Below are 17709 nucleotides of genomic sequence, written 5' to 3' on the forward strand. Positions count from 1 at the left end.
AAAAACACTCATCACAGAGTGCAGTTGGGGGGCAGCGGGCACAGAGCCGGGGCAGCCGGAGGATGGAAGAGGCTCAGGGAGGGAAGGTGGGGAGGAAATGGCGTGAGCGAGGTGCCATCAACATGACGCAGCAATTTTCCAGAAGTTGCATGAACATGAAGGAGGCGGGACAGGGACAGGGACCCCGCCACGAAGCCAGGGGTCCCCCACCCCAGCAGAGCCCAGCTTGTCCCATGGCTGCTGCTCTCCCATCGTGAAGGCTGGGCACAAGCAGGAGGAGAAAACAAACACCCTGAGCCCACAGGACTTGGACAGGAAAGCATCTGTAAATCCGATTTTTTAATATTTTTTTTTCCCCTCTGGTCTCGTGGCTCTGTAAGAGCTCGGTCAGGGCAAACTGGGCAGAGATTAGCTCTGCCTGCCATCTCCCAAGCCGGTATGGTGGCACCTCTGAGCCCTGCTGTGACACCCTGGGGTGGCAAAGAGCCCGTCCTGGTGCTCCCCGATGCTCAGCCCTGCGGGGGGACCTCAGGGTCTGTTGGTGGCCAGTGCCCCCCTGGGCTCTGCCCAGCACCAGCATCAGCCTCGATGGCTGTAGGTGGCCTGGTACCACCATGGTGGCATTTCAAGGGGGGGGAACATATGCCTTGGCACTCCCGCTCCCCCCCCAAACAAGCTACAGTCCAGGATGTGCCTGTCTCCCCCCAAAACCCTCAGCCCGCAGGGACAAGTCACCCCAAACTGGGGTTGTCCTGGGGCCAGGAAGAAGCTGGGGGACTGCTATGGCCCCCCCCCGCGGCCGGGGGGTGCAGACATCCCTGTGGGCCCAGCTGCACAATTAGCCCCCACCGGTGACAGGGGGTGGGTAGCGGAGGTCCGCGGGCTTCTGGTAGCCTGGGGCCTCGCCATGCCGGGCTGGGGAGACTGGCTAAGGGGCCGGGGGTGTCCCCCTACCTCCGCAGGGCAGGGAGAAAATCCAGAAAACCTGGAAAGAACAAAAAAAAAAAAAAAAACAACGGAGAGGAAGTTAAAGACACAACAAAAAGCAAGCACGCGCGGCCGGCCGGGCGCCTCGTGATCGATTTAATGGTGTTTATTCCCCTTTTCCCGGAGGCTGAGTCACGGGCCCCGGCGCCGGGGGTCAGGCCCGGGGAGGTGGGGGGGGGCGTGGGGCGGCACCCCCGGCCCGGCCCGGCCCCGCACCCCACGCCGGAGCCCCCGCCCCGGCCCGGCCCGGCCCGCCCTCACGTGACGCCGCCGGTTGCAATTTTAGCCCGTCAGCTGACACGAAAAATCCCTGGAGAGGGGCCGCCGCCGCCTACAAAAACAGGGAAGGCGGCCGGGCGCGGCGTCGCGGCCTCCCAGTGGCGGGACCCTCCGGCCTGTGTTGTTCCTTTCCCCCCCGCCACACACACATCCACCCCGCCATCGCCGCCATGGGACCCCGCGGCCGCCTCCTCCTCCTGCTGCTGCTCGCCCTGGCGGGGCCCTGCGCAGCCCTCATCAGGTGAGCCGGTGGAGGGGGGGGTCCCTCAGGGTCTGGCTGAGCCCCTCGGTTGCCGGGGGGTTGGGGGGGCGGGGGGGGCATGGGTCATGCACCCCGGGTGGTGGTGCAGTGGTGGCCTCCGGGCTCTTCTTGCAGCCACCCTCCCTCCGGTGCCGCTCCCCGACCATTAAAGCAGAGGGGAGAAGTGCTGAGACATTCCTCCCCTAGATGGGGGGGTTGGGGCTGATCTGCTGCCCATGGTGGGGGTCTCACCTCGGCTGCTTCTATTCCCGGTGACCTTTGGCAGCTACCAGCCGTGTCCCCTCCCCCCCCGCCCCCCCCCCCGCCCCGTTCTGACTTTGGAAAAAGCAATGAGCATGGTGGCACGGCAAGGGGGACCCGGCATGGGGTGCTGGTGGGAGCCCAAATCTCATCTACCCCGTGCTGGTGGGTTCCCTGGTTTTGGTGGAGCTGTGCCGTTCCCCCCTCCTCCCCCACCACCATTTGCAACCCTCCATTAACAGGTGGGTGTTTGCCCTCCCGTTGCAGGATCCCCCTGACCAAGTTCCCCTCCATGCGGCGGGTCCTGAACGAGGCGGGCAGTGAGATCCCGGACATGAACGCCATCACCCAGCTCCTCAAGTTCAAGCTGGGCTTTGCCGACCTGGCTGAGCCCACTCCAGAGATCCTGAAGAACTACATGGATGTGAGTAGCCCCTCCCTGCCGAACACTCCTCCTCTGCGGCAGACCCCGGTGTCATGCCGGCTGGGTAGCTGTCGTTTCTGGGGGTACCCATCCCGGGTGGTGGCGGGGTGGGGGGGGCACGCGTGTGGAACAGGACACGCCAACCTCCCTCTCTTGGGAGCCACAGCTGGGAATGTGAAGGAGGGAGAGATGTTGATCCTGTAGGAGAGATTCATGCAGCCTCATGGCTTGGTGGGTGGCTGCTGAAAGTTGCTTCCCATCGTTGCTAAACTAAAAATACTAATACAATAATTATAATATTAAACAATCCACTGCCACCCAAGCAGGAGAGCTTTGCAGCTTCTGTGACCTATTTCCTTTCCCCTTTGTCACTAATTAACAATTGTAAATAGGGGTCTGTTGGCTTGCAGTCCTTCCTAGCATCTTCTGGCCTGTTTGGGCTCTGCTTTCTGCAAGACAGGCTCATAAAAATTACAGTGCACTTGTTGGGGCTTTGGAGCATAAAAGAGCAGGAGATGAGGGCTCAGGCTGGGCACCGGCTTGCCGTGGGACTGAGGATGCAGGGCCTTTCCTCTTGCTTGCCTTTATCTTCTGCGTGGCCTTGGGAAAAGCCACCCTGCACCTGCACCTTCTTCTCAGCAGCTTAGGGAGCAAAGGGACCTTCATGGTGGAAGCGGCGATAAAAGGAGAAGCCAGATAAAGGACGTGAAGTTTGCCCTTGCCCAGCTACCGGACACTTGTGGGGTTTCCTATTTCTGAGTTCCCCACTGGGTACCCTGACAGCTCTTGACGGGGGAAGGGGGGATATACAAGTGCTGGCTTGCAGAATAAAGCTGGTGCTGGATATTTGGGCATTTATTCAGGATATTCCCTCCCTGTTCCCCTTCCCCAGGGACTCTTGTCACCCAGCCAGCACCTGCCAGGGCTATGCTATGAAGTGCTACCAGTGTTCTAATTGGTGGTGTCGAAAGCCAGGGCGCTGGCGGTTGCTCCACAGGATTGCCTCTTGTGCTTATGGCTCGGGCTGCTGCTCAGGGTAGGACTCTGCACCCTTGTCGCAAAGGGACCAGGCCAACCTGTGATGGGAGATAAGGGAACAATGGTCCCTCCTGGCCTGGCCAAAAACGCTCTTGCTGCTGGAGGAGCTGTTAGGAAGAAAGGCACAGCTTACCCTAGAGTGCCCTGTATGGTCCCCTCAAGCCCCTGGCACCCCTCGCGGGAATATGTATGTAATTTATGGGGCCCCTATTCTGTGGATTAGTTTTCAAGCCCCAGCAATAATTACAGAATCACTGGAAGCAAGTGCTGCCTTCCTATTATAGCTAATTGCAATGGTTTATTAATTACTTGGCGAGCAACCCCTGCAAACTAAACGCACAGGAGGTGAGCAGCTTTGATAATCCTGTTTGGGTTTTTTTTATCCCCCCCTCTTAATGAAGTACGTGGCGGGGTTTGGAAAGGCCACAGGCTGACTTCCCTTGCTAGGAGCCTTGTCTCTGGGGCTATGATCTGGCTGTTTGCCAAGCATGACATGGCTGTGTGCCCCTTTGGGAGGGCTGGGGAAAAATGGGTCTGTCTGGGACTTGCCGAGCATTTCCCATTCATCCTCTCCCGCTCTGGATAGAGGGATGCCCTGCGAACATCTCAGCTGCCCATCTCGGGTTTCTTTCAGTCTCAGCAGAGATGCATTCACAGGGCAGAGGAGTATCCATTGGATACCTACACTACAGGGACTTCTCCCAAATTCTCACCCCACAGCCCTTAAAAATGTCTCTGGCCATGCTGCTGAAGCCCTTTCCTCCCTCCAGCTCCTCCAAAATCTTATAGCACCCGTGACTGAGCATTAGTTTATTCCTCTCCATCCCAGGGGCTCGCCAGCCCGCACCAAAACCCCCAGTGGCTGTACCCGCACCTGCAGTGGGCAGAGCTGCTGCTCAATGCAACTCACAGTTCCTCTGCAAACCTGCCAGCAAAGCAGCTTCCCAGCCAGTTTCAGCTTTTCAATAACGCAGGTGTTTTGCCTGGCTTCCTCCCATCTTCTTGGTCTTCCCTATAGTGAACCACATGCTGGCCTGCAGACCTTCCCCCCTCTGTCTTGTCTCCCTGCCCCGAAAGTCCTCCCCCGCAAGCACCCGTCCTGCTCCTCCCTGACTTATCCTTTTCCCACCCTCTGTAAGGTGTGAACATCAAAGGGGAGCCTCCCTTTCAGAGGAAGAAGGCTGGGAGCCTGTCACTGCCAAAAATGAAAGGAGAGTAGTATCTAAATAAGAATCCGGTCCCTTTTTTTTATTCTAAGAGATTTTTTTTCGTGTTTAATCACTTCTTTTAGCCAGCCCCTCTGCTCACAGCTCCTTTCTCCTTTGCAGGCCCAGTATTACGGCGAGATTGGCATCGGGACCCCCCCACAGAAGTTCACCGTTGTCTTTGACACTGGCTCCTCCAATCTCTGGGTGCCATCCGTGCACTGTCACCTTCTGGACATTGCCTGCCGTAAGTGTCACCAGTGACGGCTGTAGCTCAGCAGCTTTTCCATCCCTGCCAAATGCAGATCCTGGCATTGCAAGAGGAGAAACTGAGTGAGCAGTGCGAAAGGGCTCGCTAGAGGCTGATGGGCTCTTTAGGGTCAGAGCTGGAAATAGGATTCCAACTTCTTGCATCCAGCCTTTATTAACTCCCTTCCTGTTTTTCCCGCTCCATGTCACCCACACATGGCTTCCCCAACAGCCTCGGCCCTGCAGCTAGGGAGCAGCATCACAGGTTGTGATGTTTCTCCCCAGATTATAGAGTGACGCTGCCGTTGCCCTGTTGCGCAAGGCTGATAAAAAAAAAAAAAAAAATCAGCTTCTTGCCAGATCTGATACAAACTGTCCTAGTTTCTGCTTTATTGCTGCACGGAGCATGTGAGTGCATGTTTATGGATTTATAATTAACAAGAGCCAGGTAGGCACAATGACATGAGAATGTCTTAGGGACTGTAAGGTTTTTTGCTCTGTGGGGTTCCTACACAATAAACCTCCACAGTTGAAGGTGTCAAACCTGGCCATGGCTAAGTGCCGTTTAAAAGCCACCAGCTTTTAAATGCTGCTGCTTAAGCAGAGCAGAGAAACGTGTAGACCCAACAAATACAACCATGGAAGGCAGCCCACAGTGCTCTTCGGGGGTAGGGAGGAAATTCGGACTTCTTGTACAGCCCTGTAGTGCCAAGAGAGGGGCTAGACCTTCTTCTTGCATATGTGAAATGAGATTTAGGAGACTGGTAGGGTGATGAGGTCCAGACTTGGTCTGTCCCAGAATTCCTGATCTCTAGCAGGGAGCTGGTTTCTCAAGGCAGCAGTACAGGAGTTGCTGGGACCAAAGGGCTCATTTTATGAGAATGCAATGAGCCTAACCTGCCAGACTGGGATCCAGACAGCCCAGTATATACGGGAAATCCCTGTATAGCATGTTGGTTTCTGTAGGGCTTGGCTGGTTTGTCCTCAGCTTCTGTCTGCTGGGCTCAATGAGCAGCCGGGGAGCCGGGCTGGCTGAGCTTACCATGCGCCACTGCCCAACTCGTGACTTGGGAGGAATCTGCAGAGGAGGAATCTGCCCAGCCATGAAACCAGGGATATCTTATAGTTCTCAACCCTTCCAAGGGGAAAAGCAGCTTGGACTAGTGAAAAGCCCTTCTCTGCAAATAACTGAATATTTTGAGCCTTCTCTGTGCAAAAAAAAAAAAAAAAAACAATGACTGTATAAAAAAAAATTCCATCTAGTCTTCGTAAAAGAAACAGATAAACCCATAAAGTGAAAATGTTCATGCCCAGAGCAGGCTATATTTAAAGGCACCCTGGTTCTCCATGGCACAGGGGGGATGTTACACTCTGCTGTCTAACACACCCTGACTCACCAGCCACGTAGCCTCTAGGCTTTTAATACCCAGTAGCCAAATCCGATTTAACAGCCAAATTGGATCTGCCCACCTAATTCCCCAGATGATGGAAATGCTTTGTTAAGCAGTCCAGGCCTGGAAAATGCTGGGTTCAGGCCCACCTCTGCATTGTTGAGTGTCTGTCTGGATGAGATGAGTGTCATCGGGTTAGGTATTGGGAGCCATAGGTATCAAGGAGCACTAATGTCCCTCTGTGTACCTCTTCCCGCCTGCAGTGCTGCACCACAAGTACGATGCCTCTAAATCTAGCACCTATGTGGAGAACGGCACCGAGTTTGCTATCCACTATGGGACAGGGAGCCTCTCTGGGTTCCTCAGCCAGGACACTGTCACGGTGAGTAACAACTGCCCTCGCCCCGAGCTGCCCCAGCCTGCTTTCAGTGGAGTGCTTGAAGCTGATTGATTTCAACAGGTCTCCCTTCATGTCCTACTCATGTTGAACATGCTTCACCACCATGTTTCCAAGTGCTTTGAAATGAGGTCGTGGTGATGATGGTGACTGAGGAGGTGATGATGACTGAGGCAGGCAGAGAAGGGGGAAGGTATTAATCAGTAGGCTAGAAGTGTGGACTGCATGTGTGGTGCCCTGCAGACATGGTCTCCAGCCATCCCTCCAACCCTCATCTTCCTGACCCTAGAAATTTCCCAGCTCAAGCGCACACCAGCACCACTGTGCAGGCTGCTGGTGGTGCCCGGTTTGTTGTTGGCTAATATCCACGTGGTAGTGGACGTCCACACAAGCAGCTGCCCAAACAGTGGTCTGAAATGGGCTCTTTGCAGCCCCATGCTAGTCTGGTGTTGAGGGTGGTGCCTATGTTTGCAAAAGCTGTGTAATACCTGGCGGCGTTCCCCAGCAGCATTTGGGGTCCAGCTTGAGGTAGCTGGGTTGCTGGTGGTCGCTTACCATGATTTCCTTTTCGGTGAGCGAAGGCTCAGCTTTCTGCCCTGCAAAGGGCAGGCACCTTTCATGACTACCTCCCAGGTACAGATGCTCATGAGAGTTTGCCAGCTGCTGAAAGTCAGCAGTGCACATGCTCCCAGATTGGTCTCCTGGCAGGGATAAGAGCATGTGTTTGCTTTGGAGGGGGCATGGGGAAACAAAGCAAAAGTTTTGAATAAGCACATAAATCTGGGGATTTGAGGTTTTCCGCGTTAGGTTCTGCTGAAAAGTATTGGCTTACCAATTTCATTGGGATCAAAAGAAAAATATCCAAGAGGAGTCCAAAGTGGATAGCTCTTGTGAGGAGCAGTCTTTAGCCTGTCCTTATAGCAGGAAAATTTCAGGCTAGCCTGGAAGCACCAGCCATTGCCTCTGCGCTGCATCCAAAGATGGCAGCAGCTCAGGCTGGGTGCAGGATCCTCTTTGGGGGCGAGGGCTTTTGATGAGCTCGGTGAACCCTGAAAATCAGTGTAGACAAGGTCGTGGGGGAGAGCCGTGGGGGATGCCAGCAGCTTTGCACCTATGGTTTTGTTCTCCGCTTCCTGCAGCCCACTGAGCTTCGGGACTGTTTCTGTTTTGTTTCATGCCATTTATTTCCTGCATCCCTTGGTTCACTTAGAAACACCCCACCACAAAAAAAAATGCTGCCCATCTGAGCCTTCCTGCAGCTCTTGCCAAATGAAGGCACCCTGCATGTAGCATTAATGGATTCTCTTATGTTAGGTTTACAGAATACAGACAGAGCAGGCAGAGGCATCTGTGTTCGTCCCAGTAATGGAGTGGGGTAGTGAGGCAAACAGCAGACTTTATTGTCCTGTGACACTGTGGGCTGGTATTAGGCACTTTCTGGCTTAATGCAGGGGGTGAAGTGAGTCAGAAGGAAAATTGCAGCTTTTTCTTTTTTTTGTTTTGTTTGTAATTATCACCCTAATGCCTGCTTGCTAATTAGCTCTCCACTTCCCAGCAGCTCAGAGCAAGGATTTTGTGCCTGAGCCTGTTTGGGAAGTGGGGATGGCTCTTGGCAGGCAGCACTCCTTATAGCATTTCGTTTCTGTCTGGGCAGAAGCAAGAGAAACTTCTTGCATGGAGCCTGAGTAGTGTCACGCTTGCAGTGTGCAGGAGCAGGGGTGACTCAGAGGGTCAGGGACGTTCAGCTTAGACACCAAGATGCTTCTTCTGATGCATAACACCCCCTAGGCAAGCTCTCAGTCGAGTGTAGTCTGGAAATGCAGAAATTGCAATGGCCTTCAGGGTGACCCTCTCTGCCTCGGCCATCCTGATGGGTGGAAGCAGCCACAGCAGCCTGTGGTAGCACTGACATCTGACTGAAAGGCGCTGGTTGGCAGGTGGCCCAGAGTCCCTCAGCCCTGAATTTTTTTTGGAGAGGGTAATGAGCTCATGTTGAGCATCCTCTGTCTTTCTGTGGAGGAATGATGCCCTGTAGCACCACACTCCCCAGTGGTGTTTGCTCTCCAAAGAGCAGTGGATTCAGCCAGCCCTCTGCTGCTTGAGCATCTCATCCCTTTATCACAGCCCAACCTTGGGATGTCCTTCAAGGACAGCAGAGGGAACATCGCTGGCTGTGGGGCACAGTGTCTCTCCTGGGGCTGCAGTGCAGATATGCTGTGCAGGAGATGCCCCTCCTCGCCTCTCCCCTGTGCCTCTGCAGAGGGGAGCCCTGGTGACAAGCGGTGCCATGGAGGCTCTTGTCTCCAGTCTGCCTTAACCGTTGGTCACTTGCCCCCTTCGCTGAGGCTGCTAACAAGGAGGCCAGGTGAGCTCCAGGGTGCTGACAGCACTCTGCAAAGCACTGGAGGGTGGCTACTATGCAGCCATCCACTGCTAATGATTTTCAGTCACTCCATGTCTGGGCGAGGGCCAGCTGAGGGACAGCTACAAAGGATGTGTCTGTCACCTGGCGCCAGCGCTCTGCTAAAGATGCTTTTTGGTTCCAGTCCTACTGAGGACCAAGCCCAGGCAGGGTCTGCTGAGACCCCCACCACTGGGCAGCTGTTTGCCTCCCTCTTGGGATGTGCAAGCTTGGCAATATTCAAGGAAACCTGGCAGTCACTTTTTCAGTCCATTGCATTTTACTTTTTTTTCCTAAGTGGAAGCTTTTATTGAACTTTCTGAGCTTCTGCAGGACCAGCTGTGCTGAGTGGTGGAGCGGTGGCTTTTGTAAACCTGCAGCATACAACTGGAGCACTCGCCATGTGCTGGTGAGCGGATGCATTGCTGCGAGCTGTTTGCCCCACATCCTGCCCTGTGGCTTTTAGCTTTTGCAAGGCTCGATTGCGATTGCCCTTTCCTAGTGCAAGCCTCTGATACCATTAAAGGCAGCACCTCCCATGCCAGCCTTGCACTAACCCTGGGGGGATATTAGTAATTTAAAGGGATCGTTATCTGCCATCAGGTAGGAGAGGCCAGCTTTTCAGTCCAGCCTGGTTCACTACAGGGCTGCTAGCTGGAGGCTGAGAGGTTGAAATCGTCCTAGCACAGATACTAAAATTGCCTGTGGTCAGCCAGAAGCTCAGAAACCTCCTGAACTGCTAGAGCCAGGAGCCAGCAGAGCAATCCTGTGTTCTGCAATCTCCTTCTTTTCAGGGATCTGCCTTTGTGGGGCGTTTCAGCTTTCCAGCGGGGAATGCCAGTCCTTCTTATGGCTGGCAAGAGGTGACCTTTGAATTCACAGTATTCTGCTTGCTATTTTCATGCTTCGAGCTCAACCTCGCTTTCCTGGCTGGGTCTTCTCCCCTCCCATGGGAGATCTTGGCGGGCTGGTAGCTCTTCTGGGAATGCACCAATATCCTGGGGGTGTTCCTTATATAGGGGAAATCAGAGGGGTCGCTGGCAGAAGTGAGAGGGATTTGTGCTCCCAACTGGGGACGAGTGCAGCAGCCGGGAAGGTAGGACGCAGAGGTGACTTAGAAGATGTGCAGAGTGGGGAAGAGAATTAAAGGCACAGCAGAAGAGCTGCTTGGACTGGGAGGAAAGGATGAAGTAGGCAATAGGGGAAGGGATATAGCGGGGACAAAGTGATATAGGAGCTGCAAAGTGGTGTGGCGAGTGCCGAGACCCAGCAAAAATCTGGAGGTGCTGTGTGAGGTGGGCAAAGAGCAAAAGGGGGCTTCTGTCCGCAGGGGGTGCACTGTGCTTTGCAGGGACTCAGGAGGTGCCACTGTGCAGCTAGTGTGGCCTGTCACCCCTCCCCCCCGAGGAGAGTGGCACATGGGTATCTGGTTTCTGCAGCTGCTTACGTATTCAAGAGTGAAAGCAGGCAGGAGTGTGGCAGCACGTTGAGGGACGTGCTACAGCCTATGTTCAGCGAGATCCTGTTTCTACCTTGGTCCCCTGAGTCAGTTTTCTTTACAATGCTTTTCCCTTCCCATTTCCTGTCAGCTTGGTAACTTAAAAATCAAGAACCAGATCTTTGGGGAGGCTGTGAAGCAGCCAGGCATCACCTTCATCGCTGCCAAGTTCGATGGCATCCTGGGCATGGCGTTCCCGAGGATCTCTGTGGATAAGGTCACCCCTTTCTTTGATAACATCATGCAACAGAAGCTGATTGAGAAAAACATCTTCTCCTTCTACTTGAACAGGTAGTGTTGGGTTTGGTGGCGCACCTCTCGTTGCAAGGACAAGCCCAGCTAGGCATTTCTCTGTGTCTTCCCATAACACCTCTTGCCATGTGTCAGTTTACACCCTGGCCAGCACCACTGGGGAGGTCTCAGCAGGGTCTCCCTGGTGGAGCAGTCAGGCCAAAATCTCTCCTGTTTGCTGCTTTGAAGTAAGAAGTAGAAATGCAGCCATTTTACTGATAAAAGCTGGGTAGATCTGCTACTGGGTTTCTTAACTGATGGAGAGACAGAGGACGTTTCCAGAGGAAAGAGAAGCAAAAATAAACAGGGCTGTGATCATGAGATTGCACGCTACTAGTGCAGTCTGTGTTAGGGGGTTAAACACAGCCCCAGTCTGTTGCCAAAATCTACGAGCCACATGGTCACCACCATGTGACCTCCCAGGCAAGCATACCCCAAACCTATGACGGGGCTAACATTCCCTTACTAATGATGGGGCTAACATTCCCTCAGCCCCCAGGGAAATCCTCTTGCGTGGCTCCCAGCACCTTCCTACCCATTGCTGCTCCCCCGAGGACAGCCCATCGTCCTCCTGGCACCCCAAGGGGGGCTCTGAACTACTTCAGCCCAAAAAAGTAGCATGCCGGGTGTGTGGAGGGCAGAGAAGGCTGCTGCTAGCTGCTCAAGCACCCGCCCTCCCCCATCACCATATTTCTTCCCATCTGCTCAACAGTGAGCTTTTATCTGTAACCTTGAGCATTCGGCTCTCAGGCTGCTGGCTGGCATGGAGTTCAGTATAGATAACCTAATATGGCATCAGCCATGTTCAGCCTTGCACGGATGCTTGTTAGAAGGCGATTATTCAGGGGGTGCCTCCACTAGTGTTCAGTTCCCCTTCTCTGCAGCAAGCTTCTCCAGGTGTCTGTGTGAAAGCACAAGGCAAAAAGCTGCAGGATGCTTCAGCTGGGACAAAATATTCCCATTTCCCCACCCCAGCTTATCTCACAGTATCTGTCCTTACACTGACATATTATATCATGATGTTAGTTGTCTGTCTCCAACGCTGTTAATGGCATGCTTCACCCCCAAGCACCCTGGCGTGTGTTTTGGGGGCATGCAGGGCAGGGATGTTCTCGCTCTGCACCTGATATTCATGGGTTTGGGTTATTTTTCAGAGACCCCACTGCTCAGCCTGGCGGTGAGCTGCTCCTGGGGGGGACTGACCCCAAGTATTACAGCGGCGACTTCAGCTGGGTCAACGTCACACGCAAGGCCTACTGGCAGGTCCACATGGATGCGTAAGTGCTCCTTCCACCCAACTACCTGCATGGGGATATGTGCACAGACAGGTCACACCTGGGGCTGGGCTGAGACCCTCCCCAAAAAGAAATCATCCTCTTTCTCTGCAACACATCCACGCTAAAAGAAAGCAGATGAAAATCTCACCCTAAGGTTGGGTCATTTGTTGCTGGAAGGGGAGCAGAGGCAGAAAACAGCAGGAGATGTTCTGCAAAATCCTTTCCTCTTGTTTACAATTTGGCCCCTGAAAACACCTGCTGCGCCCTTGCCAAGCGGGGAAAAAAAGCTAGTGTGTCCTCCTTGCAGGCAGGGTGAGCGCTATGGATTAAACCCTGGCTTTGCTCAGCTCTCAGCAGTGCAAGAGTGGCTCACTTGCACACAGCTCCAGAGGAGCAGGATGAGGCCCCAGGAAGCCAGCCCTTGACTGAAGGGCACGGTGCAGCAATCAGTGTGCATTGTTGGAGGCGGAGGGGAGGAGAGCAGGCTGAGCTGCCGGTCCGCCAGCCCTGTAGTCTATTCTGAGCTCTCCCACGTGATGGGAACTTAAAAGTGGCCTGTGATCAGAGTGTGTGTCCTTTTCCTGGGGATTGTATCGCTCCCCAGCGCAGAGTTTAGTTCTCATCTTCCCCCAGCCCTGCCACGTTGGCAAAGTGTGGCAAACCCTTGTCTGGAAGGCTTTATCTGTCTGCACTGCTGTGAAATGTGATGCGGGTGAGGAAGCCAAGCAGCTCCTCTCGTCTTTTCAACCCTTTCCTTGCTCATGACCCCCTCAGCCATCACACCACCCCTTTAAGCCTTTGGTTTTTGCAGTAGCATGGGTCATACAAGTCCCTAATGCATCGCCTTTAGCTTGCTCATGTGCCTGTTAGTCACAGTGTTTAGAAGGTAGGGTATGCCGGCAGCAGTCAGCTCTTTGCCTTCTGCTCCCTGCAGCCTTTGCTGGGAGGCCCCTAATAGTTGTCTTCTGCCTGGGCATCTCTCCTCAGGGTGGACGTTGCCAATGGGCTGACTCTGTGCAAAGGGGGCTGCGAGGCCATCGTAGACACGGGAACCTCACTCATTACTGGCCCCACCAAGGAAGTGAAGGAGCTGCAGACGGCCATCGGTGCAAAACCACTCATCAAAGGCCAGGTGAGGCCAGACTGGGAAAGCAGGAGTCCATGGCCATTGTGGCATCCACACTGATGCCCTGCTTTGCACCCAGATATTTCTAGAGACCCTGGTCTTCTGCTCCCTTTGCTCTCCATTCTCAGGCTGTGCTGCCAGAAAAGCCTGCAGCATAGCAGGGACCCCTCTGTCTTTTGACCCTGGGTAGCGTTCAATGCCCTGCTTGTGCTCTTGGTAGAGGGCTCAGTCCCATGAACTTTTGGAGGTTTTGGGTCATCTGTGCCACCTGCCTCTGGGAGGCAGAGGGGAAGAGGTGCAAGTTGCATCTGAGGACAAGGATTCACATTAATGTGAATTAATACATTTAATGCAAATTACAGTCCTTCCCTGCCAAGCTTTAAACCATCTTAGCTAATCTCACAAGGTCATCTCTCCTTCCTGAAATTGCAGAGGAACAGGGATTGTAAGGACCCTCTAAGAAGGATGCTGTGCTCTGAAACCCCTCCCAAATCACAGAGCCCTGAGCACTTGCAGGGCTTTTCTGCAGTGCGGGGAGACCCCGTGCTGCAGCAACAGCTGTCTTAAGACTTGCCACCCTCCCTAAGACTCACCAGTGTTCATTAAACCAGCTTTGTCTGTTCATCACACGGCGAGTTCCTGTGTGTGTCTCCAGGCTGTATCAAACCAAGTCTTCCCCTCCTGTGGCAGAGGAAAGACCCCAGCCCTGCTGCGTTGGGTGCTGTGCCCTGGGGCTCAGCAGAGCCAAAAGCTGAAACCAGCATCCTTTGGCTCCAAAATCCTACAACCCTCTGGCCCCTCAGCCCGCTAACCTCAGCTCAAGCCTCTTCTGCACCCTGAGATAAGCAGTTCTTGGTGAAGACCACAGCAAAGATGTGGTTGAGCCCGGGGGGAGACCATGTCCTTTCGTGAGGGCATGGGAGCTGCCATCTAAAGCCTTCACTGTTTCTCTTCCAGTATGTGATCCCCTGTGATAAGGTGTCATCTCTGCCTGTCGTCACGCTAACGCTAGGAGGGAAGCCCTACCAGCTTACTGGAGAACAGTATGTCTTCAAGGTGCGTCCAGGCAGGTTTTGACAGCCCTAGGCTTCTCCCCCAAGGCCTAATTCTTGCCTTTGCCACACAAACCTCAACCCTGAAGTCCAAAATGCAAAAGTAAGGCTGGAGTTAGCACCTGGGGGGGAAGAGTCTGAAGGATTGGGGTGACGGGGTGGTGGTGCTGGCTGATGCACCCAGGCAACCTCACCAAAGTCCTGCAGGAACAAACCCCCCCGGCATGATGCTCATGAGGGATAGCAGGATGGGAGAGAAAGGGCAGGCAGGATGTTGCATTGCTTTCTACAAACATCTTGCCCTTTTCTGCTGGATTCTGGTGCCATGATGCCAGTCTTGCCATAACAGTGGCCACCAGCCTGGCATTTAAGCTATCAGAGTGAATTTGCAGGGACCATCTTGTACAGAATTACAGAATTTCAAAGACAGCTCTAATTCCCCTCAAGGGCTGGGAGGTTTATGGGCATGTGCAGCTTTACTTGATGTTTTGCTGCGTAAGGGCTCTGGGAGGGGGGAGCTGGGTTTAGAGCCATGGGAGCAGTGGGTTGGGAGCTACTTTTGCAAGCTATGGATTGCAGGCTGGGAGAGGCTGAAGCGCAGCCAGCATCGGCAGATGTTATTGCCAGGCCTGCGAGGTTGAGGGAAGGGCAGGACCTCCTCAAACTGAAGCTCTTGCTCTTCCCTTTAGGTTTCTGTACAAGGAGAGACCATCTGCCTGAGTGGCTTTTCAGGCCTGGACGTCCCACCCCCTGGGGGCCCACTCTGGATCCTGGGAGATGTCTTCATCGGTCCCTACTACACCGTCTTTGACCGTGATAATGACTCTGTTGGCTTTGCCAAATGTGTCTAAGCGCCTGATCCCCGCTGCCTCTGCCACACACACACACTTACACACATGCACAGGAGCCATACAGAAGGATTAGAAATCCAGTGAGTGGAAAGGAAAAAAAAAAAATGAAAAAGAAAGAAATGGAACTAGATTTAAAATTATATGGAAAATAGTCATTAGTTCCCTGCTAGCTACTTTTTCCCCTCTGTTGAATAAGTGGTGCTGGGACGTCTCTAGTTGACAACTCCAGCTGGAGTAGCCCCTTGCTTTACTGCTAGGTCTTCCAGTATTTGTTTTTAAGAATGATTCTCAGAGCTGAAAAAGGCTCTCTCATGTCTCCCAGCCCTGCTTTCCTTCTTGGGGGGGAGCAGTTGGCTGGAGCCAGCGCCCGGCTCCTCTGTTCCTGCAGAGAAGCTCTGCGGCTGCTCTTGGGTTTGGGCTTCTGCACTGGGGCAGAGGGACAGGGAAGGCTGTCCAGCATGTTATTTGCTACTTCTTGCTTTTTCACTGATAAAGTGGGTGAGTAGGAGGTGGGGGAGAGTCCATCTTCATCACCCCTTCACGATGGGTTGAGGCAGTGACCAGTAGGTCATTTCTCAATGGGTTTGTGCTGGCTTGGTCCTAAGAGAGCACATCCTGGGCTGGAGTGATGGGGGGGTTGCGGTAGCATGCCCAAGGGTAGCGTTGCAGAGCCTGAGGGCTCTGGTGGTGTATTTTTGTGTAGTGATGGCACTAGTGAGAGAGCTGGAGGCATGATGCCCATGTGCCTGACCTAACAGGGCAGTGATTTGTAGGGGAGCTCCAGCCAGTGGGACTCTTCAGGGAGTATGAATGTAAAGGGGGTCAAGATAGGATGTAATAGAGGTCACTTGAATTCATGGCCATGAAGGCCCAGCTTTTTGCTGGGCAAAGTCATTTGACACAGGTTCTTGAGTTTGGTGAACTTCTCCCAGCTTCGCCAAACCACAAATCTTCCCAGCTTCTTCCGCGCTTAGTGAGTTGAGAATGTTTCCTAAAGCAACTAAGTGATCTAGAAGCTGAAATCACACTGGTAAAATCTGTAGATGTTTGTCAGCCACTTAAGACCATTTGGAAACATTCACAGCATTTTGAACTGCCCAAAACTCAAGAAGTTGGCAGAGCCAGCAAGCCTCCCAGGCAGGAGGGTGCCATGGCAACTTCTGGACTTGCATTCGCTTTCCCTGATGCCCCATCGTGAAACCCAACTGTCTCTAACGCCCTCCTTACCTTCTTTCCACCTTACTAATGCTGGTGAGAGCTCTGTTCGTGTCCACCCTGTGTTGCAGATGGAGTGAGGCACAATCCTGCTTTGGAGAGGTGGTAGCTGTTCTAGCTGTGTTTGCAGATCCTCCTGGAGAGCCAAGATCTGTGCACGTGAAGCTGCTTACTTCACTAGGCTGGCATCAGTAGGCAAACGCTGGTGGAGCTAGGAGGACCATAAAGTGAGTTTTAAGCAGTACTGGAAAGCAGAGGAGAGTTTGCGAAGAATCCCAGCCTGTGCTGGGAGTAAAAGGCTCTCTGCTTTCCTGGTGTGCTGGATCAGGTCCTGAAGTTAGGGAGCAGTAGCGGGTGAGGGGCAAAGCTAAGGGGGGGAAGAGGACCAGATCAGCACTGACTGTGACCCCAGATCAGGCGAAATGGGTAGTAAAATCCTAGTTCCCCAAAATTCACTGATAATCCTGTCGGCAGTACTGGTGGGGCCAAGGAAGTTCCTGAGAAAGGTCCTTGGGCAGTAGGTGAATAGGTGGTTATGCCCAGTGAAATGCATATACATCATCCCCAATATTGAATTCGCCGGTAACGTGAGAGGCAAGGGTGGGGAAGAGGTCCCCACGTGAGCTGTGGGAGGACAGTGAGTGTGTAGCCTGCAGATGTCCCCTGTCCCCACGTGCTGCAGCTGATCAGTTTGGCTTTATAACCATGCCTCGGAGGAGTCTGGCATGGGCAGTGGGGACAGGCCTGGGCACACTTCTGATGCGTGTATTGTCCCCTGCAACCCTGGATGCACCAAATGCTGCTCCCAAAGCTTGCTTCTGCCTGCTCATAGTCTTCACCTGCAACGCTGCATCTGGACACCTAAGGACATCTGTTGCAGACTGGCTAGAGAACAGTGTTAACAAAAGAAAAAAAAAAATCATCAATAGGTACTCCAAAATCAGCAGATATTCAGCACCTCTCCGGAGAGCCCTGGTTTCACACCAATTAAGTGCTCAGAGCTCTTCCCAGTCCTGCTACGTTGTTTCCCAGCTGCAGAGACAGCACCCCGGGTACCCACTAATCAGACCTGATGCAGGGGGGGAAGCCTGATGTGGAGCTGGTGGTGGGTTTTGAATGTCTTTGGCATCAGATTTAAGCAGGACGTGCAGCACAGCCCCAGAAGAACGCGTCGGGCTGCAGTTCTGCTGGGTGTTGCAATGCCTTATGCTGTCTGTGTCATAGCCTAAGGCTGGGCTCATGTCTGTCCTCAGGCAGGCAGGAGGCTGCTGCCTCGGGAAAGAGCACAGCCCGGAATGATGCCCTGGGTGACATACCTTAGGACAGGCTGGAGGAGCGGTTCATCGTAGTCTTCCCTGAATGGGTCTCCTCCCCTTGTTCTTTTAGTTGCATTTTTAAACCAAACTCTAACTGTGTGACTGTTGGGTTTTTTTTAATCTAATTTGCTGTCAGAATTACTGTCTCATCATAGAAAATTGAAAACAAAATACAGTATTTCCCCCCTTAATTCTGAGAGTAGTCGTTCC

General features: G+C 53.5%; 1 protein-coding gene across 1 annotated transcript; it reads left to right on the forward strand.

The window, feature by feature from the left end:
* Window positions 1-1225: 1225 nt before the first annotated feature.
* CTSD (cathepsin D) lies at window positions 1226-17690 on the forward strand. Its single transcript, XM_063331486.1, has 9 exons — window positions 1226-1507; window positions 2036-2192; window positions 4559-4682; window positions 6339-6457; window positions 10463-10662; window positions 11817-11939; window positions 12927-13071; window positions 14023-14121; window positions 14807-17690. The coding sequence occupies exons 1-9, from the start codon at window positions 1437-1439 to the stop codon at window positions 14966-14968; spliced, it is 1200 nt and encodes a 399-aa protein (XP_063187556.1). The 5' UTR covers window positions 1226-1436; the 3' UTR covers window positions 14969-17690.
* Window positions 17691-17709: the final 19 nt, after the last annotated feature.

The sequence above is a fragment of the Chroicocephalus ridibundus genome, chromosome 4 (genome assembly GCF_963924245.1).
Source record: "Chroicocephalus ridibundus chromosome 4, bChrRid1.1, whole genome shotgun sequence".
NCBI lineage: Eukaryota > Metazoa > Chordata > Aves > Charadriiformes > Laridae > Chroicocephalus > Chroicocephalus ridibundus.